This window comes from Oncorhynchus tshawytscha, linkage group LG28 (assembly GCF_018296145.1).
Source record: "Oncorhynchus tshawytscha isolate Ot180627B linkage group LG28, Otsh_v2.0, whole genome shotgun sequence".
NCBI classification, from domain to species: Eukaryota; Metazoa; Chordata; class Actinopteri; order Salmoniformes; family Salmonidae; genus Oncorhynchus; species Oncorhynchus tshawytscha.
The window spans coordinates 6,940,584-6,964,374 of record NC_056456.1 but is presented as its reverse complement, the minus strand read 5'-3'; the positions used below and the strand labels follow the sequence as shown (position 1 = coordinate 6,964,374).

At 40.8% G+C, this 23,791-nt stretch overlaps 1 protein-coding gene across 1 annotated transcript in view; it reads left to right on the top strand.

The window, feature by feature from the left end:
• Positions 1-23,791, top strand: part of LOC112226574 (excitatory amino acid transporter 5-like) — a 72,773-nt gene that overhangs the window by 511 nt on the left and 48,471 nt on the right. Inside the window, exon 2 of the mRNA XM_024390980.2 lies at positions 9,330-9,409. Within this exon, the coding sequence (XP_024246748.2) occupies positions 9,330-9,409 (80 nt within the window). The remainder of the gene's footprint in view (positions 1-9,329; positions 9,410-23,791) is intronic.

The following is a 23,791-nucleotide window of genomic DNA, read 5'->3' as shown; positions in this document are numbered from 1 at the left end:
GTTCCTTCAACCAACCAACACCCTCCCTTGTTGACCTGAAACACCCTGGGTCTCCTGTTCCCTTAGCCCCCCCCACGGCAGGTAGCAAGGTTGCTAGATCAATTCCCCGAGCTGACTAGGTAGAAATCTGTCATTCTCCTCCTGAACAAGGCAGTTAACCCACTGTTCCTAGGCTGTTGTTGTAAATAAGAATAATTCTTAACTGACTTGCCCAGTTAAATAAAAAAATAAAAATCCCTGCTCCTGACAAATGTGGTGCCTCTAAAGTCCTTGACCCACTATTCTGCTGCACCCTGTTCTCCCTGTCCACTGGTCCCCCTGTCCTCCTAACCTTGAAAAACACCTTACATAAGAACGGTGTCCTCCCAAACATTCCCCTCTTTCTTAACACCAACCTCTCGTCAAACACAGCTGTTGTCCATCATGTGGGAAAAAAACAACCCCATCTTGTCCTACCAAGTGACAATACCAACCTTAATAACACTGTGATTGAATTGTGAATTACCACACACACTTATGTTGTAGTTGTGTGGGTGCAGAGAGCTGAGGGGATTGAGAAAGAGGGAGATCGCTCTATAAGCTGTTGCTGAATACAGACGATCCAACAAAGCCTCTCTGCTCTTTAATGTCGTAGTGGCTAGACCTGAGGATAGATCACTGTTCTGACTCTAGGATGACACTGATCAGACTGACTTATGGAAAGAGGCACATTTTCTGTTTACAAAATAGCTGGTATACTCAGTTAAAAAATGATTTTGAAGTTCAAACACTTCCAAACACAACTCATCCAGTGATTCATGCTGTTGGGTAATGCTATCCGATCCTGTCCTTATTGATTTGTTTGGCTTCACTTGTCCTGTCTGTGTTTGTTTTCAAAACAAACATCTTCTCATCAGTTGCGCCTCATATTCATGAGATGAAGGATTGTTAGTGGCTGTTGCTGTGGCTGTGGAGGCTTAGCTGTGAATCACATCGATGGGCGATAGAGCAGCACACTGCTGTCATTCCCTGTTTGTTTTTCTTTCAATATTTGTTGAAAAGGTATATTCACTTTATTTGGACAGAGATATACACAGCTCAAAAAAATAAAGGGAACACTTAAACAATACAATGTAACTCCAAGTCAATCACACTTCTGTGAAATCAAACTGTCCACTTAGGAAGGAACACTGATTGACAATACATTTCACATGCTGTTGTGCAAATGGAATAGACAACAGGTGGAAATTATAGGCAATTAGCAAGACACCCCCAATAAAGGAGTGGTTCTGCAGGTGGTGACAACAGACCACTTCTCAGTTCCTATGCTTCCTGGCTGATGTTTTGGTCACTTTTGAATGCTGGCGGTGCTTTCACTCTAGTGGTAGCATGAGACGGAGTCTACAACCCACACAAGTGTCTCAGGTAGTGCAGCTCATCCAGGATGGCACATCAATGCGAGCTGTGGCAAGAAGGTTTGCTGTGTCTGTCAGCGTAGTGTCCAGAGCATGGAGGCGCTACCAGGAGACAGGCCAGTACATCAGGAGATGTGGAGGAGGCCGTAGGAAGGCAACAACTCAGCAGCAGGACCGCTACCTCCGCCTTTGTGCAAGGAGGAGCAAGAGGAGCTGCCAGAGCCCTGCAAAATGACCTCCAACAGGCCACAAATGTGCATGTGTCTGCTCAAACAGTCAGAAAAAGACTCCATGAGGGTCGTATGAGGGCCAGACGTCCACAGGTGGGGGTTGTGCTTACAGCCCAACACCGTGCAGGACGTTTGGCATTTGCCAGAGAACACCAAGATTGGCAAATTCACCACTGGCGCCCTGTGCTCTTCACAGATGAAAGCAGGTTCACACTGAGCACATGTGACAGACGTGACAGAGTCTGGAGACGCCGTGGAGAACGTTCTGCTGCCTGCAACATCCTCCAGCATGACTGGTTTGGCGGTGGGTCAGTCATGGTGTGGGGTGGCATTTCTTTGGGGGGCCGCACAGCCCTCCATGTGCTCGCCAGAGGTAGCCTGACTGCCATTAGGTACCGAGATGAGATTCTCAGACCCCTTGTGAGACCATATGCTGGTGCGGTTGGCCCTGGGTTCCTCCTAATGCAAGACAACGCATGTCCTCATGTGGCTGGAGTGTGTCAGCAGTTCCTGCAAGAGGAAGGCATTGATGCTATGGACTGGCCCGCCCGTTCCCCAGACCTGGATCCAATTGAGCACATCTGGGACATCATGTCTCGCTCCATCCACCAACGCCACGTTGCACCACAGACTGTCCAGGAGTTGGCGGAAGCTTTAGCCCAGGTCTGGGAGGAGATCCCTCTGGAGACCATCCGCCACCTCATCAGGAGCATGCTCAGGCGTTGTAGGGAGGTCATACAGGCACGTGGAGGCCACACACACTACTGAGCCTCATTTTGACTTGTTTTAAGGACATTACATCAAAGTTGGATCAGCCTGTAGTGTGGTTTTCCACTTTAATTTGAGTGTGACTCCAAATCCAGACCTCCATGGGTTGATAAATTTGATTTCCATTCTTAATTTGTGTGTGATTTTGTTGTCAGCACATTCAACTATGTAAAGAAAAAAGTATTTAATAAGAATATTTCATGTGCTAGGATGTGTTATTTTAGTGTCCCCTTTAATTTTTTGAGCAGTGTATTTGAACAAGACAGGGGATACAGAGAGGGGGGAGATGCAGAGTTACCCGCTAGACCAGCTTTAAGAATGGCATTCGTTGTTTATTAGATAAATAACAGAATACATTGACATTTCAGGGCATTCTGTTCAAATGGAATATACAAAGGTAATTACGCCACACAATGTACACAATCGGCTGTGCTAATTTTACACATGGGGGGAGTGACAATCCACCAGGCCTGTGGGTTATGAAAATGAACATTGACTGTTTGTTCTTAGCGACTGTCTTATTACATTGTGTACTGGTGTCCTGGTATCATGCAATTTCAATGATTGACGTAATAAAACAGGACTGTATGAATAATTGGTTATGTGACACATTATACATGATTTAGAATGTACACTGAGTGCACAAAATATGACAGACTGACCAGGTGAATCCAGGTGAAAGCTATGATCCCTTATTGATGTCACTTGTTATATCTACTTCAGTCAGTGTAGATGAAGGAGAGGAGACAGGTTAAAGAAGGATTTTTAAGCCTTGAGGCAATTGAGACATGGATTGGGTATGTGACAAAAGATTTAAGTGCCTTTGAACAGGAGCCAGGTGCACCGGTTTGTTTCAAGAACTGCAACGCTGCTGGGTTTTAAATGCTCAACAGCTTCCTGTGTGTATCAAGAATGATCCACCACCCAAAGGACATCCAGCCAATTTGACACAACAGTGAGAAGCATTGGAGTCAGCATGGGCCAGCATCCCTGTGGAACGCTTTCGACACCTTGTAGACTCCATGCACCGGCGAATTGAGGCTGTTCTGAGGGCAAAAGTTGGGGTGCAACTCAATATTAGGAAGGTGTTCCTAATGTTTGATATACTAAGTGTATAATTCACGAAGAAAAAACAAATGTATACATCTATGGAGATGACAAACTTTGCAGAAAATAATATCTCAAATTGGAAAAGGGTTTCCTGGGGACAAAATAACATGAAGTTACAAAACATTATGGATATCTCTTCCAGCAGTTACCGTCTGTAGGTAGCCCACGAGACCGAGTGGATTTTGTCAAAGTAGTATATTTGATAAGAGTCTGAAGCTCTGATAATACCACAATATTGCAACCGTTTAAAGGTCCATTAGACTGGTGGATATGAGAACAAGGAGAAGGAAATGGCTTCGGTTTACAGTAGTGGTGATGGTGATAAGAGCTACTCATTATTGACATAAAACATCCTAGTTGGTTTTCTTTGAACATTCCACATGTTCTAAACATTAGTCCCAAAAAGATCCCCCCCCCCCCCAAAAAAAGTAATCTCTGGTGCTGTCATATAAGTGGGAGAGGAGACTTAGGAGAATATAATGGAAAAATCAACAAAGGGGAATTCATCTAATGGTGCCTTGGGAGGGTTTTGGTTTTCTGTTGAAGTAGTTCCTCAATAGCTACTCTTCTGTCTCAATATTTACCAAAAACGTGCCTGTTCAAAGGTGCTGTATTTCTACTCGTGGTGGAGCTCTATCTGCATTACCACATGTTTCCTCGAGATGGCCTTCCAAAATATCCAGCACTTCCTTCCTTTACATGACTGACCAAGTGGGATGTTGTTGGTTGTTTTTACTGCGCTTTGTGCTCTCTTCCTACCTTCTGGCTAGTTGCTACTCACTGTGTTCTCTTGAACACAATTGCTACTCACAGAGTTTACACATGCAGCAAAATTCTGATCGTTTGCCAAATTATTGGTAAAAGATCTGATCTGATCTAAAAGATCTGATCTGGTCAAAAAGATAATTTAGTGCCAAAGATTAGGCTGCCCTAAGCAACTTCCCACTTGGTCAGTCATATAAACTAAAGAAATGCTGGATACTTTGAAGACACTTGTAGTAATGCAGATAGAGCTCCACCAGGTTGAGCAGAAATACAGCACCCTTGAACAGGCACGTCTTGGCCAAAATTCTTAGACAGAAGAGTAGCTATTCAGGAACTACTTCAACAGAAAAACTAAAACCCTCCCAAGGCCTCTTCAAACACAGACACAAGGCTGCGTTTAGACAGGCAGCCCAATTCTGATCTTTCTTTCACCAATTGGTCTTTTGACTAATCACATCAGATATTTTTCAGAGCTTATCTGATTGGTCAAAGAAACAATTTGTGTTTTTTTTATTTTTAGAATTGGGCTACTTGTCTAAACGCAGCTATAGAGTCACAGTGAATCCAGTAGCTATTTTACATGGATTAGACTCATGTTGTACTATGGAGGGGAAGCCAAGGAAATGTTTGAGGGGTAACCAAAATTATAGTTTTATTTGTTATGAGTTAGTTTCTATCCCCTCTTTCTGCTGTGAGGTAGAGTGGGTAGGAGAAAGTAGAGTACTTGAGGTGGAGGAGGTCCTGGGGTGTATCCATGTCGTCATAGGGAATGGGACCCTACTCTCCCTCTCCACTGTCTTGAAGGTTATTTCTCAAACCGACAATGGTTTGTTCTGCACTAATGCAAAAAAACAAACCATACAAAGTATACACATAGTTGAGGTAGAGGGAGGAACAATTTAATGTTTGTTTGCGTTGTATTTCTCCTGTTTGCTTCTCACACTGAGAGATGGGAATGGTTTATATAACTTTTTTTCCCACCACCTAAAACTAGCCTATAGCAAAAAGGATTGTCTAATATAATTCACCAGATTAATAATTTGCTTCATTTGAGAGACTGTGGTGTCACTGATTTTAAGCCTTGTTCACTCTGGTAGTTTGAAGTCACTAAAATCACATTTTTATGCCTATTTGAGTCGGTTCTTTTTCCTGTAGTCTGAACAGCCTAAAATCACATTGAATCTGATATTTCAAACCATCTTCATATGTTGTTTGAAAGCAGATACTAATCTGATTCCTGGCCATACAACTTCCCATTTATATCATTTAGCAGACACTCATATCCAGAGCGATTTCCCGGAGCAGTTAGGATTAACCTCTCTTGGGTAGGGGGCAGTATTTTGATGTCCGGATGAAAAGCGTGCCCAAAGTAAACTGCCTGTTACTCAGGCCCAGAAGATAGAATATGCATACATTAGTAGATTTGGATAGAAAACACACGGAAGTTTCTAAAACCGTAACAATGATGTATGTGAGTATAACAGAACTGATATGGCAGGCGAAACCCAGAGGACAAACCACCCCCCCAAAATTAAAATCGGCCTACCCCTATTTTCAATGGCTATCACTTTTATTATAAGGCCAAGTCCTCCCAGATTGCAGTTCCTAGGGCTTCCACTAGATGTCAACAGTCTTTAGAAAGAGTTTCAGGCTGGTTTTTGGAAAAATTTGCCAGAAATGATAGTTTTTCTAGATGGCTCCCATTTTGGCTGTAGTGTTTCCAAGCGCGTGGAAGAGAGCGCATTCTTTGGTATTTTTCTCTGGTAAAGACAATAGCGATTCTCTGTCTTAAATTGTATCATTTATTTACATATTAGGGTACCTAAGGTTTGATTATAAATGTTGTTTGACTTGTTTGGAAAAGTTTATTAGTAACATTTGGGATTCATTTTGTATGCATTTTGATGGAGGGAAACTGGGTGGATTATTGACTGAAGCTCGCCAGCTAAACTGAGTTTTTATGGATATAAAGAAGGACATTATCGAACAATAGGACCAGCTGTAATGTAACTGGGACCTTGGAGTGCCAACAGAAGAAGATCATGAAAGGTAAGGCACTTTTTATATCGCTATTTCTGACTTTCGTGTTGCACCTGCCTGGTTGAAATATGTTTTTCATGTGTTTGTATGCGGGGAGCTGTCCGCAGATAATCGCATGGTTTGCTTTCGCCGTAAAGCCTTTTTGAAATCTGACACGGTGGCTGGATTAACAAGAAGTTAAGCTTTATTTTGATGTATTACACTTGTGATTTTATGAAAGTGAAATATTTATATACTGTCGTTTGAATTCCACGCTCTGCAATTTCACCGGATGTTGGCCAGGTGGGATGCTTCCGTCCCACCTGCCCATAAGAAGTCTTAAGTGACCTTCTCAAGGACACATTGACAGATTTTCACTTAGTCGGCTTGGGGATTCAAACTAGCAACCTTTCAGTTACTGGCCCTACACTCTTAACGGCTAGGATACCTGCCACCCTCGTGCCTGAATGGTCAAATCTGATTTATTTGCCCTCAAATGGGAGACTGTTATTTGGCATATCTTGTTGCTTGCTAGCTACTCTGTTGACAGTTTGACAAGAACATGTGGTAGCTAACTAGCTTGCTAATTGTTTACAAACAAATTTGTGAATGTGCTTGAATGCTAAACAGATAGCTAGTTGACTGCTGTGGCTAGCCAAAAAATGACTTGTTTTGAACACACCCGTCATTACTATGACAACTAGCGTAGCCGTGTCAGCAAATGACTGCTGTCTGAGCACACATAAATCTGGATTGGTCACTTGTATTTACTTGTAAACTTATTGTTTGGACAGTCAGTTTCCAAAACGCATTTGAAAACAAAACTGATTTGAGCATTAACGCCTGCAGTGTAAACAAGGCTTCAGAGCAACTGACTCAAACTAATCTTCCCAAATCTAGATCTCCACACAATTATTTTAAAACCCTCTGAACCCTAACCCCGGTCCCTTTTCCCTCCCATTTTGCTGTCCTGCTATCATGCAACAGATGTATTGCATGATATTAAATACAAGATGAACCATCAGGTGTTGTATATCTATACTTTATTGGTAATGATATGATCAACCTCCCAAAATGTCATTGGGTGTTTCATTTATTGGGATTAGGTGGTTATAATTGGGGCAGTGTGTGCATGTGCCACATGTCAGCCTTGTGTTCGGCAGATGCCAGGGCCTGATACCAGCTGTGTGTGTGTCTCTCTCACCCATGACACACATACACTCACTGCTAACCAGCCCGCCATTTGACTGCAGTGATCCTGATCTAATCTCCCTCTCCTCCTGTCTTTCCGCCCCCTCTTCCTTCCTAATATTAAACAACAGCTAAAGCTCTTTAGCTGTTATCATCTCTCAGATGTATTGTGTTTGAATTCATCCCTCTCTCTTTCTCTCTCTCTCTCTCTCTCCCTTCTTCTTCTCTCTCTCTCTCTCTCTCAAAACCTTCTCTCTATCTCTCCACAATATCTTTGTTTCTCCCACTACTCTCCATCCCCCCAACCATCCCTCTCTCTATCCTCCTCACATCCACATCCTAAGGAATTGTAAACACCTTGGTAAATACAGGTAAATACAGTAGAACAGGAATTGTAAACACAGGTAAATACAGTAGAACAGGAATTGTAAACACAGGTAAATACAGTAGAACAGGAATTGTAAACACAGGTAAATACAGTAGAACAGGAATTGTAAACACAGGTAAATACAGTAGAACAGGAATTGTAAACACAGGTAAATACAGTAGAACAGGAATTGTAAACACAGGTAAATACAGTAGAACAGATGATAGAACATCAACCTCTCAGGTATTTACAAACAGATGCCTATTTAATTATTTATCTGGATTGAATATTCTCATTCATATCACATGCTGTTTGTAACTTGCCACTGAAGTTTAAATGGGGATAATTTTATGTTGGTGAGTAAATTTAGAACCACAATGTGCTCATTTGAAACACCACTCTAAAATGCTTCAATACGCACTCCAGCAATTACATTTTTTTTGTTGAAAAACAATATCTGACATATAAATACATTAATGTACACACACTTAAGGGTAAAAACATATGTTTTGAGCAGCGTAGTGTTTTTTTTTTTTTTACACAAATGCAAACTTTAAGGAGTAGGCCATTCAAGGAGTTGGTCTGATGGTGGTCCCATTAAGTGTGTTTTTACCTTTCGTGTACATTACTGCATTTATTCTTGGCATTAAGCTTTTAAGTTGGTCTGAAACTCTTTGTTTACAGGCCACATCAAGCCTGCAAGTCACGTTATGCTGGCTTGCAAAGTGATGTGTAATTTATAATGGAATCCAACAATTGAAACTTTTAATACCCCATACCTGCATTCAGAATGACTGCCAGGGTTGGGAAAATGTATTATTGAGACTATCTACATAATATAAACTGGAACAGCCATCTCAGTAATAAGTCCAACTATAAACTGATTTGATTAGTTTAAAAAAACACATGTTATTTATGTTTGTGTAGCATAATATTAACCAACCAAACAAAGTACATGCAAAAACACAGGTTTTGAAATAAACAATTCTAAAAATCTACCTGTAAGAGAGCATGCTGGGAAATATGATAATGATGAGCGTGGTTTTGAGTTGTTTTGATCAAACAAGCTTGTTCAAATTCAGTTGAATTTGAGCAGAGTTTGTTGAGTAAACACACTAACACATTAGCTCAAATTCTTGTCCTTTTGAAGTCTGCTCAACTCGTGTAATAACGCTGATTAAACAATTGGTTGAGTTGGCTTTTTGACAGTGTTGCCTTCCAAAGGCAACATGAATTTGTAATTTTACTCAACAAGCCTTTTTAAATTCAGCTTACTTCGAGAAGTTTGTTGACTAAACAAACTTGAACACATTACTTCAAATTATAACGTTGATTAGGAATTGGTTAAGTTGGATTTTTACAGTGTGGTAAATTCAAAATGCCTATCTACAGTAAGCCTACCCAATATTTACAGTAAGTCTATCTACCTATTGACCCTAACTAACAACCTGCTCTGCTCTGTTTGTCCTCTCTGTGTTTATGTAGGAGGTGAAGTACTTCCAGTTTCCTGGAGAGCTCCTGATGAGGATGTTGAAGATGCTCATTCTGCCCCTCGTCGTCTCCAGGTAGGAACACAACAGAGGGCATGCTGGGTAGTTCACACAACCCCCACCCTCCTCCCAACACACACATACACAGTACTTGGAAAATATTTGTGCTTGTATTGATATTCGCTGACAAAAAACAACAACATCTACTTCCATGCCCTGTCCTTCTGACTTGGAAACTAGCTGCAGTATGTCCTACAATTTGCTGTTGTTTATTTACAAGATTACATTTTCAGGTTATGCAGATCTGCTGTTGTTTGCAGAACTGTGAGTGTTATTTTCATCTCCGGATGAAAAGTGTGCCCAAAGTAAACTACCTGTTACTCAGGCCCAGAAGCTAGGATTTGCATATAATTTGCAGATTTGGATAGAAAACATGGAAGAAAACTGTTAAAATAATGTCTGTGAGTATAACAGAACTGATATGGCAGGCGAAAACCTGAGAAAAATCCATCCAGGAAGTGGGATTTTCTTTATGTTTGTAGTTTTCCATTGACTGCCAATACAGATTCCATTGACTTAGGAAGTGCAATTTGAGTCCTATGGCTTGCACTAGATGTCAACAGTCTTTAGAAATTGTTTCAGGCTTGTATTCCGAAAAATGAGGGAGTAAGACCACTCTAAATGAGTGGACACTGCAGTGTCCCAGAGGTTTTTCATGCGCACGACCTAGAGTGCGCCCTCCTTGTTTTCCTTTTGTCCTGTTGAAATATTATTGATTATTATGACTAAAAACAACCTGAGGATTGATTAGAAACATCGTTTGTGTCACGCTCTGACCATAGTTCTTTTGTGTTTTCCTTGTTTTAGTGTTGGTCAGGACGTGAGCTGGGTGGGCATTCTATGTTTTGTGTGTCTAGGTTGTTTTTCTGTGTTCGGCCTAGTATGGTTCTCAATCAGAGGCAGGTGTCGTTAGTTGTCTCTGATTGAGAATCATACTTAGGTAGCCTGGGTTTCACTGTGTTTTTGTGGGTGATTGTTTCTGTGTCTGTGTTTTACACCACATGGTACTGTTTTCGGTTTCGGTTATTCACGTTACGTTTATTGTTTTTGTATGGAGTGTTCAGTTTATGTGTTTAAATAAATACCATGGACACTTACCACGCCGCATATTGGTCCTCTGATCCTTCTCGCCTCTCTTCAGACGAAGAGGAGGAAAACCATTCCAGTTTGACATGTTTCTACGAACTTTACTGATACTTTTCGGATTTTTCGTCTGCCTGTTTTGACTGCCTTTGAGCCTGTGGATTACTGAACAAAACGCGTAAACAAAACAGAGGTTTTTGGATATAAAGAGGGACTTTATCGAACAAAACAAATTTATTGAGTAAATGGGAGTCTTGTGAGTGCAACCATATGAAGATCATCAAAGGTAAGTGATACATTTTATCGCTAGTTTTGACTTGTGTTACTCCTCTACTTAGCTGGTAACTGTTTGTAATGATTTGTCTACTGGGCGCTGTTCTCAGATAATCGCATGGTATGCTTTCGCCATAAAGCCTTTTTGAAATCTGACACCGTGGTTGGATTAACAAGAAGTTCATCTTTAAACTGATGTATAACACTTGTATGCTTTATTAATTTTTATAATGAGTATTTCTGTTTTTGAATTTGCCGCTTTGGATGTTGGCTAGGTGGGACGCTACCATCCCAAACCCCCTAGAGAGGTTAATTAAGAGTCTGGTGATGCACTCGTGCGTCAAACTAAGTAACATAACAAAAACATTCCCATAAAAATGATTCAGCTTATGCTAGAGATATTAGTTTTTTTGCATGGGCTACATCCCACATCCGCCTATGTCTTCCGCATCCGCGGTGGAAGGGGGCCGAGTTACAGTGGTCTTTATCAGACCATGAGACATCCCGAACATCGGTCTTCTTTAGCGTCCAAACGGTTCGGCATACAAACTAATATGACCCCACTGTGGAAAGGGGAGACTCTCATGAATACAATAGTGTCACGGGACTCGTCTCAAGGTAACCCACACAAAACTAAAGAGGCAGTTTTACCTCAATGAAAATAAGGGGTTAAATATGTGTAAAAAAAACATATAGTGAATTTGGAAAGAATTCAGACCCCTCTACTTTTTGTTATGTTACAGCCTTCTTCGAAAATGGATCAAATAAAAAAATCCTCATTAAAAAAATACCTTATTTACAGAAGTATTCAGACCCTTTGCTATGAGACTTGAAATTGAACTCCGGTGCATCCTGTTTCCGTTGTTCATCCTCTAGCAAATTCAATTGATTGGACATGATTTGGAAAGGAACACACCGTGCGAAAGTATTCGGCCCCCTTGAACTTTGCAACCTTTTGCCACATTTCAGGCTTCAAACATAAAGATATAAAACTGTATTTTTTTGTGAAGAATCAACAACAAGTGGGATACAATCTTGAAGTGGAACGACATTTATTGGATATTTCAAACTTTTTTAACAAATCAAAAACTGAAAAATTGGGCGTGCAAAATTATTCAGCCCCTTTACTTTCAGTGCAGCAAACTCTCTCCAGAAGTTCAGTGAGGATCTCTGAATGATCCAATGTTGACCTAAATGACTAATGATGATAAATACAATCCACCTGTGTGTAATCAAGTCTCCGTATAAATGCACCTGCACTGTGATAGTCTCAGAGGTCCGTTAAAAGCGCAGAGAGCATCATGAAGAACAAGGAACACACCAGGCAGGTCCGAGATACTGTTGTGAAGAAGTTTAAAGCCGGATTTGGATACAAAAAGATTTCCCAAGCTTTAAACATCCCAAGGAGCACTGTGCAAGCGATAATATTGAAATGGAAGGAGTATCAGACCACTGCAAATCTACCAAGACCTGGCCGTCCCTCTAAACTTTCAGCTCATACAAGGAGAAGACTGATCAGAGATGCAGCCAAGAGGCCCATGATCACTCTGGATGAACTGCAGAGATCTACAGCTGAGGTGGGAGACTCTGTCCATAGGACAACAATCAGTCGTATATTGCACAAATCTGGCCTTTATGGAAGAGTGGCAAGAAGAAAGCCATTTCTTAAAGATATCCATAAAAAGTGTTGTTTAAAGTTTGCCACAAGCCACCTGGGAGACACACCAAACATGTGGAAGAAGGTGCTCTGGTCAGATGAAACCAAAATGGAACTTTTTGGCAACAATGCAAAATGTTATGTTTGGCGTAAAAGCAACACAGATCATCACCCTGAACACACCATCCCCACTGTCAAACATGGTGGTGGCAGCATCATGGTTTGGGCCTGCTTTTCTTCAGCAGGGACAGGGCAGATGGTTAAAATTGATGGGAAGATGGATGGAGCCAAATACAGGACCATTCTGGAAGAAAACCTGATGGAGTCTGCAAAAGACCTGAGACTGGGACGGAGATTTGTCTTCCAACAAGACAATGATCCAAAACATAAAGTAAAATCTACAATGGAATGGTTCAAAAATAAACATATCCAGGTGTTAGAATGGCCAAGTCAAAGTCCAGACCTGAATCCAATCGAGAATCTGTGGAAAGAACTGAAAACTCCTGTTCACAAATGCTCTCCATCCAACCTCACTGAGCTCGAGCTGTTTTGCAAGGAGGAATGGGAAAAAATGTCAGTCTCTCGATGTGCAAAACTGATAGAGACATACCCCAAGCGACTTACAGCTGTAATCGCAGCAAAAGGTGGCGCTACAAAGTATTAACTTAAGGGGGCTGAATAATTTTTGCACGCCCAATTTTTCAGTTTTTGATTTGTTACATTTTTTTGAAATATCCAATAAATGTCGTTCCACTTCATGATTGTGTCCCACTTGTTGTTGATTCTTCACAAAAAAATACAGTTTTATATCTTTATGTTTGAAGCCTGAAATGTGGCAAAAGGTCGCAAAGTTCAAGGGGGCCGAATACTTTCGCAAGGCACTGTATAAGGTCCCACAGTTGACAGTATATGTCAGGGCAAAAAGCAAGCCATGAGGTCGAAGGAATTGTCCATATCGCTCCGAGACAGGATTGATACGAGGCACAGATCTGGAGAAGCGTTGCAAAACATTTCTGCAGCATTAAAGGTCCCCAAGAACACAGTGGCCTCCATCGTTCTTACATGGAAGAAGTTTGGAACCACCAAGACTGTTCCTAGAGCTGGCCACCCGGCCAAATTGAGCAATCGGGGGAGAAGGGCCTTGGTCAGGGAGGTGACCAAGAACCCGATGGTCACACTGACAGAGCTCCAGAGTTCCTCTGTGGAGATGGGATAACCTTCTAAAAGGTTATGAACCGAACATCTCTGGAGAGACCTGAAAATAGCTGTGCAGTGATGCTCCCCATCCAACCTGACAGAGCTTGAAAGGATCTGCAGAGAAGAATGGGAGAAACTCCCCAAATACAGGTGTGCCAAGCTTGTAGCGTCATACCCAAGAAGATTCAAGGCCGTAATCGCTGCCAAAGGTGCTTCAACAAAGTAGTTGTAAAGGGTGTGAATACTTATGTAAATGTCACAATTCCGTTTTATTTTAAATGTCAAAAAATGTTTTTAAAAAAACGATTTTGCTTTGTCATTATGGGGTAATGTATGTAGATTGATGAGGGCAAAAGCTATTTAATCAATTTTTGAATAAGGCTGTAACATAACAAAATGTGGAAAAAGTCAAGAGGTATGAATACTTTCCGAATACACTGTATATTATTCCGGAGCTTTCTTTTATCTCCTAGATATAAGACAGACAATTCAAAACCTTATTCCTTATGATATTTTTTTGCCATTAATTTTTATGGGCTATAGTGGTAAAGGCCAAATTCAATATTTTATCAACTTATTTTGTATAGAAAAATGTATACATAAAGGTGACCTAAAATTCAAAATCAAATAGCTAAATGATCCATGGTATAACAATTCCATATGCAATCTTAGTAGACCTGATAAGGTGAAACGTTTGAATGAAATATAGGCCTACTGCTTCTATATTCTTATATTCAAATAAGTATTTTTTAAATTAATCAGCTTCATGGTTTAATATACAGTTGGCTGTTTTTTCCATGCATCAGCAGGACAGAACAGCTGGAGTAAGACAAGGGTTGGTGGTCTGTGTCTATTTGACAATAACAGTTGGTGCGCAAAATCAAATATTAAGGAAGTCAGTGGTGTAAAGTACTGAAGTAAAAATACTTTAAAGTACTACAGTACTTAAGTAGTTTTTTTGGGTACCTGTACTTTACTTTACTATTTATATTTTTGACAATTTTTACTTTTACTTCACTACATTCCTAAAGAAAATAATATACTTTTGACTCCATACATTTTCCCTAACAACCAAAAGTAGTCGTTACATTTTGAATGGCTAGCAGGACAGGAAAATAGTCAAATACTTACTGTATCAAGAGAACATCCCTGGTCATCCTATTGCCTTTGATCTGGCAGACTCACTAAACACAAATGCTTCATTTATGTCTGACTGTTGGAGTGTGCCTCTGGCTATCTGTTAAAAAGAAAAGAAAATGGTGCAGTCTGGTTTGCTCAATATAAATCATTTGAATTTCAATACTTTCAATACTTAAGGATATTAAGTATATAATACTTAAGTATATTTTAGCAATTACATTTACTTTTGATACTTAAGTATATTTAAAACCAAACTTTTACATACCTCAAACAGAAGCCATGGATAACAGGTAACATCCGCACTGAGCTAAAGGCTAGAGCTGCCGCTTTCAAGGAGCGGGACTCTAATCCGTACGCTAATAAGAAATCCTGCAATTCCCTCAGACGAACCATCAAACAGGCAAAGTGTAAATACAGGACTAAAATTGAAGGCTTGCAAACTATTACGGACTACAAAGGTGCAAGTTTGAACAGTGACACAAGCCTACCAGACAAGCTAAATGAGTTCTATGCGCGCTTCAAGGCAGCAAAACTAAAGCATGCATGAGAGCACCAGCTGTTCCAGACAACTGTGTGATCACGCTTGTTGTAGCCAATGTTATTGAACCTTTATTTAACTAGGCAAGTCAGTTAAGAACAAATTAATTACAATGACAGCCTACCACAGCCAAACGCTAACACAAACAACGCTGGGCCAATTGTGCGCCGCCCTATGGGACTCCCAATCACAGCCAGTTGTGATACAGCCTGGAATCAAACCAGGGTCTGTAGTGACACCTCGAGCACTGAGATGCAGTGCCTTAGATCGCTGCGCCCCTCGGGACTCCTTTAAAAAGGTCAACATCCACAAGGCCAGGCGGATTACCAGGACGTGTACCCTGACCAACTTGCAAGTGTCGTCACTGACATTTTCAACCTGTCACTGGCCGAGTCTGTAATAACTACATGTTTCAAGCAGACCACCATAGTCCCTGTGCCCAAGAACACCATACATTTTTTACTATAGTTTATTTTGTAAATATTATTCTCAACTCTTATTTTTCTTAAAAATGCATTGTTGTTTAATGGTTTGTAAGGAAACATTTCACAGGAAGGTTGTATTCATCGCATGCGACAAATCACATTAGATTTTTAGATTTTAAGACGTCCAGCGGTAACTTGCAGGAGCACGTTTACCTTCTACCTGTGCGTTGCAATCGACGTTTCACAATGTTGTTGTAGCCCTCAACTATCTCTCCTGATTCACCCCTTCAAGGGATTAATGATTAGTTGATAAGTTGAATCAGGTATGTTAGTTTAGGAATAGGTCAAATACATGGAACCGCTGGGGGTTCCAGAGGAGAGGTCTCTATGGATTAAAATGACAATTTTAAACAAAAAACAAAATCAAACAAAACAATACCACGAACATACATCTAAATATGTCCACATCTACCAGTGGAGTTAGATATAAATATTATTTTACAAGTCCATTGGGTAGGTGAAAAATGTCACATTTCTGTGAAGTGAGGTCCCTAACTAAGTCCTGTGAGTTGCCTTTCATCCTTGTTGCAATGTTGGTGTTTATGCAAGGCTTTCATGCAACAGAATGTCAGTGCAGTTCTACAAGTGATTATTATATCATTTCTACGTCAAAATCGTTTTCACCTGATTTCTCCTCACAGAGAAAAAGGAATACACAGGAATAATATTTATGTTTTTTAAAATGTTTTTAAAACGATGGCGTTTTATGGGGTTTGATAAGTTCTTGCTAATGGTGAGCCGGACAGATTCTCTCCGACTCTACGACTCTATTTTGGAACCAAATCTTCTGTTCCCTGGCTACATGAGGCTGCAGCGATGTTGACCGGCAAAAAATGAAACAACAAATCATGAAAACGGACTGATTACATGCAGGACGCTTTGCGGAATAAGCTACTTACAATCCTTGCTATGGCAAAGACTGGATGAGAAGTTGATCCCCCTCTCTCTCACACACTCTTTTTATGTCTATCTCTCTCTCTCTCTCTCGCTCTCTCTCTCTCTCGCTCTCTCTCTCTCTCTCTCTCTCTCTCTCTCGCTCTCTCTCACCCTATTTTTATCTCTCTCTCTCTCTCTCTCTCTTTCTCGCTCTCTCTCACGCTATTTTTCCCTCCCTCCCTCCCTCCCTCCCTGAATGTTGTAAGCACCATGCTCTACTAACTGAGCCACTCAGGACCAAATTTTCCTGGTTTGCTGGGAAGAGTGGTGAACAGTTCAACAACGGCTGCCTACCCTCTCTCATGGACTATCTGAAGTGACTGTCTGTACAGGCTCTATGCTCACTCACTGGTCTGTACCCACACATTCACACACCTAGACTGACACCCTGCACACACACGCATACACATATATACACATGCACACACACACCCACTTACTGACGTCACACATTTACCACCATGCACCCACCCACTCACCTCGTTGCTGCTATATTGATTATTATTGACTATTATTATTATCATTATTTATCCTGTTTACATGTCCTGTACATATCTACATCAACTACTCCAGTACCCTTGCACACTGTAATCATGGCACTGAGCCTGTATATAGCTTGCATTCTTGTGACTTTTTTCCTATCTGTATTTCTTGTGTTCTTGTGTGTATTTCATACTTTTTATTATTACTTTACATAATTTCCCTTATATTATTTCCTTGAATAGTGAATTTTTAGGAAAGAGCTCACAAATAAGCATTTCATTGTACTTTTCAAACCTGTTGTATCCTGTGCAAGTGATAAATAAAAGTTGAAAGTTGAAACTATACTTTAGTATTTACTCTTGTGTTTTTGTATACATGACTAGTACAGACCTTTTTAGATAGGCCCATGTTTCTGCTTATGAATTCAGACATTTTGGTAGGCTATTTGTTAGTCAACTTGTCTATAATTTTCTTTTGTCGTTACTTGTTGCTCTAGAATACTGGATAAACCTTTGCTCACCAGAATAATGTGATAAATCAATAAATGGAATGCTTCAGCAGCAGTTATTTTATTAGCGGTGAGGAATAAACAGGTGGCTAATAGTTACAATATTTAAAAAAAAAAAAACAAACCGGTCAAAGAGCAACAAAGAACATAAACTGAATCAAATATGAGCTCATTCTACAGAAAACCCATTCTTCAATCATGCCTGAAAAAAGTGGCAGCATGCCAACTTGTTCCCTGTCTGTCTCCCTATAAAAAAACCAAGAATTACAGGGTTTAAATAGGACTCCCCATCATGCAACAGCCAATGAGAATCAGTTTCACATCAGGATATTCAATTAACATTACAATGCACAAATTACAATCCTGACATATTAAGATCAGAGTCATACATAGAGATTTATACCAGCACACATCTCAATAAATGTGCTAACCCCACATAATATAAAATCAATTCATGTGCGTTTTGTAAACAGTGTCTGGTTATTATAATACTGAAATACTTTAGATTGTCTGATTGAGGACATACAGTATACTGCAATCGTCACAGTTCTACACATGATTGAGGGATACTACAGTGTGGAGTGTAGTATACTATATAATTCTATAGTAAGTACTATAGTTATAGTAAACTCTAGTATTTTTTCTTGTGGGTAGAGTTGAAGTTAGATGTCTGGGGAACTATGTACGATTCCCACCCACCAACCTACTCATCCGCCCATCCTCCCACCCACCTGAAGCCCATCATCCGCCCAAATACATCCACCCACCAGCCTCCACCAGGGATCCCCATAAACATATGGAACAGGCTTCAAACAACAAAATACGTTCTGAATTGATCAGTGGTTCCCTTTATAGTTATTTTGTTACAGGTATCCGCATGGGTAAACAAGCCAACTCCAGGCTACAATATAGCTGTTGTTTGTTGCTATATATTTCCGTACTAATCAGTATGGATTGCATATTCTCTACATCTCTATAGTTCTGATTATGTTGATTGGCCAATTTAATAATCCTGACACATCAGTTTAACACCTAATGTTCATAACTTTCAACATAGTTGGAAATGGCAATGTCTGGGGCTGTCTGGTATCTTCATATCTTAATGTAAAATGTAATGCAAATGTCTGCGGTAACGTCATGTCTGTCAGTTTTGGGAGCTGAATGCCCAGTGATTCGACAGTGATTAATTCCCAGAGCATTTATTTTCCAACTGATTCAATCCCTGTCGTCCTCTGTCTGCCCGTCCACCCGCCCCCCGTCCGCCCGTCTGTCTGACTCTACTAGTAATAAAAGGCCTCAGCCCTCTGATAAACCCCTTATGGAAGAAAATCCCAACTGATTATTAGTTCAGCAGAGCAGGTTAAACATTGTATTCAAGTCAGATGAAATACGAGTTTTAGAGTGAATTGTTTTTCTGGCTTCTTAATCGTGATGGACAGGACTGAGCTTTGGAAACTACGTGTATGGTGTTCTTGTAGGAAGATACACTAGCTGCGCAGCAAAGGGCAAGGAGGATTTGGGAATACTGTAGAATAGTGTCTGTTTGTTTTTTGTTTGTCCATAATAGTAGTATTACCTCATGACAATTATTGTCTCATTTGTTATGTCACTGTAAGCTTTAATAGTACTAATGGGGTATTGGTAATAGTCTGGATGGCCAGCTGTCATCTTCTGTATGTACAGTAATATAGTGGTCTTTGTACTGCAACTTGTCTGAAAATAGTATTCATGTATAATTATTTATTATGCTATAATTTAATCCTACTGTTTTTATGTTTGTTTGCTGACCATATTGGATGAAGGATGTGAGGGCTAGAATGTCATTGTTTTTACATAAAAGAGATAAATCCTTATTATTGATGATGCCTCTGTGTGTTAATTATCTGATCCTTTGATTGTGCCTCCACATTTTCATGCAAGATAAATTAAAGCTAAAATACAGAGACCTGAGGTTAATGAGTGCAGGCAGCCACGTCATTTCTTTGAGGCTGTACCCTGCTGCACACATAAGATCAGCTATGTTACTTCCTGAGACTATTTCAGCCTTGCGCATTCGTGTGCATGTGCGTTTAGATATGGATACAGTAAAGGAAAGGAGCACTCTGCTCCACTGTTTCTACTCGAGGAGGAGGAGGGGTGGATTAGTATAAGTCTCTTGTCCAAAGAAGGGAAGGTAGAGTACAGTGCAGTAAGCCTCACATGGCAGATGTGAAATTATTGGCACCATTGATAAAGATGAGCAGAAAATAAATACTGTATAAAATCAATACTGAGCTGTAGTGTTTTTATTGATGATCTTCTTTGGTACTAATACAATTGTTCAGAGGAAGAATATTTAGTTTAACAAGTAATACAAAAACATCTCGGAAATATAGGTGTCATTATTATTGGCACCACCGTTTGCAATACTTTCGGCACCCTTCCCTTGCGAGGTTAACAGCACTTATTAGCCTTTTTCTGTAATGTTTTATGAGACTGAAGATACAAAGTGGGATGGATCTTAGACCATTCCGCCATTCAGAATGTTTTAAGATCCTTGCTGTCCTTCGGTCTGTGCGGAGTCCGGAGTCATTGCAAAATGTTAATTGTGTGGTCAATTAACCATTTCTTTGTGAATTTTGATGTGTGCTTGGGTTATTGTCTTGCTGGAAGATCAACTCGCGGCCAAGTTTCAGCTTCCTGGCAGAGGCAATCAGGTTGTTGGCTAAAATGTCCTGGTACTTGGTAGAACTCATAATGTGGTTGACCTTAACAAGGGCCACAGGACCAGCGGAAGCAAAACAGCCTCATAACATAAAAAAATACAGCACCATATTTTACAAAATGTGGGGAAAAGTGAAGGGGTCTGAGTACTTTCCGAATGCACTCTACACATACCGGTTTCTCCACACCGGTATGTATATTTTAGAATGTTTGTCTGGTTGATGCAACACAGCTGGAATAATGATTTATTCTAAATGTGTAAGAATGTCCCCTCTGGAGAACATCATTAACATACATATGTATAATCTAGTCTACAAGGTAGGAGTCAAGGACTTAACAAGGGCATGTATAGGTCTACTAATGGGCTGCATACCAAATGGCGCCCTATTCCCTATAGCCCAATTCGGCTCTGGTCAAAAGTTGTGTACTATACAGTATATGGAATAGGGTGCCATTTGGGACACATACATAGTGTACGGAGTTGACTCAGGGTCCACTCAGGGATGTACGCAGAGGTCAGAGATTACAGTCTTAATTGGTAATGCAGTAATAACCCACACACAAACAAACCAACACACACACACACACACTCACAGACACACACACACACACACACACACACACACACACACACACACACACACACACACACACACACACACACACACACACACACACACACACACAGCTGCAGACAAACACACAGATGCAGACAGACGCAGAGAGAGAGAGATGTCCAGTGACACAAAAACCAGACCAGATCATGAGTCTCCAGTACAGTATGCAGACACACACACACACACACACACAGATGCAGACACTCAAACACATACAAAATGCAAACACAGGCACTCACTCACACATGCACACACACACACACACACACACACACACACACACACACACACACACACACACACACACACACACACACACACACACACACACACACACACACACACACACAGCTGCAGACAAACACACAGATGCAGACAGACGCAGAGAGAGAGAGAGATGTCCAGTGACACAAAAACCAGACCAGATCATGAGTCTCCAGTACAGTAGACAGAGTCCCAGAGTGTGTACGTGTGTGTGCATGCTTACGTGTGTATTTGTGTGTGCGTTTGTCATTATACATGTGTGCATGTGTGTTTGTGTGTGTGTATGTGTGTATGTGTGCATGTGTGCATGTGTGCATGTTTGCTCACACGTGTGCATGCATCTGATATAATCACCCTCCACACTCCTAGTCTGACTGATTCATCTTTTACCCTAAAAAAAATGAAGGAAAAATGGAACGGAACAGTGAAAAGCGTTAAAGTGGCGTTATGTAGCAGATTAGATCATGATGATGTTGGAATTGTTGTAAATGCTGGAGAATTGTTTCGGAGATTATATACTGTAGTCTTTCATGTATTACCTGTATTTCATGTATTATCTTTTGTATGTTGTGTCTCTATGAGTGGATGGGTGAGACAGACAGAACTGGCTGGATATATACACTCTTTGACTTCTACTTACATGAGGCTAAAGCTACATAGGGGGTTATAAGGGTTTTATAAAGCTTTTATGAAGGGTTTTTACTTCAAAGAGAGCTGTACTATTAAGTGTACTACTATCTTAATAGCATTGTTTTTCAGTTGTGAGAATTGATCATTCATTATTATTACCGACAAACTCTGAACAACCATCCTGACACGCACGCCAGTGTCTTCGTATCTTTCACAGTGTGTGTGTGTGTGTGTGTGTGTGTGTGTGTGTGTGTGTCATCCATCACCATGGGGAAAGGTAAAGAACTCATAAAAGAGACTAAGGTTATTGACTTTCATAATTAGGCCGTGGGTACAAAAAAAGTACTGACTAGCACCAAGTACATAACTAGCACCAATACATACAACAAACAATCACCGACAAGGAAATGAGGGGAAACAGAGGGTAAATACACAACATGTAATTGATGGGGTTGGAACCAGGTGTGATGGAAGACAAGACAAAACCAATGGAAATGAAAAATGGATCAGTGATGGCTAGAAGGTCGGTGACGTCGACTGCCGAACACCGCCTGAAGGAGAGGGATCAACTTCGGCGGGAGTCGTGACATCCTCTGTGGAGATGGGAGGACCTTCCAGAAGGACAACCATCTCTGCTGCACTCCACCAATCAGACATTTATGGTAGAGTGGTCAGACGGAAGCCATTCCTCAGTAAAATATATGACAGCCCGCTTGGAGTTTGCCAAAAAGCACCTAAAGGATTCTCAGACAATGAGAAACACGATTTTCTGGTCTGATGAAACCAAGATTGAACTATTTGGCCTGAATGCAAAGCCTCACATCTGGAGGAAACCTGGCACCATCCCTAAGGTGAAACACGGTGGTGGCATCATGCTGTGAGGATGTTTTTCAGCGGCAGGGACTGGGAGACTAGTCAGGATGGAGGAAAAGAGGAACGGAGCAAAGTATTGAGAGATCCTTGATAAACACCTGCTCCAGAGTGCTCAGAACCTCCAACTGGGGTGAAGGTTTACCTTCCAACAGGACAATGACTCTAAGCACACAGCCAAGACAATGCAGGAGTGGCTTCGGGACAAGTCTCTGAATGTCCTTGAGTGGCCCAGCCAGAGCTCGGACCTGAACCTGAACCAAACATCTTTGGAGAGACCTGAAAATTGCTGTGAAGCAACGCTCCCCATCCAACCTGACAGAGCTTGAGAGGATCTGCAGAGAAGAATGGGAGAAACTCCCAAAATACAGGTGTGTAAAGCTTTTAGCGTCATACCCAAGAAGACTCGAGGCTGAAATCACTGCCAAAGGTGCATCAACAAGGTACTGAGTAAAGGATCTGAATACTTATGTAAACGTGATATTTAATTAAATATTTTTTTATACATTTGCAATCCATTGTAGAATTAAGGCTGTAACGTAACAAAAGAAACAGTCAAGGTTCTGAATACTTTCAGGATGCACTGTATTTCTCATTTCTAAGAAAAATATATGCTCTCATTTCTAAGCAAACTGACATTCTGACAGATCTAAAGCAAATTGATTAAATGGAGCAGAGGAAAAACTATCTCTGCTCTGCTTTGCTCTCATTTCTAAGAAAATTGTTGTCAGTCAGTCATCATGGCGATGGGATCAATCCCTTTAGGCTTTCCAGGCTTGACCTTTTGAGAGGGAGTTTCCTCTTCGACCCCTCACAACAGCAGTGGAGGCGGATGGGAGGAGCTATAGGAGGACGGGCTCATTGTAATGACTGGTATGGAATAAATGGAACGGTATCAAACATCACACATATGGAAACCGCATGTTTGACTCTTCCATTTTGACTGAGGGACTGTGGAACATCAAATCAAATTTTATTTGTCACATTACCATGTTAATGCGACAGTAGCGAAA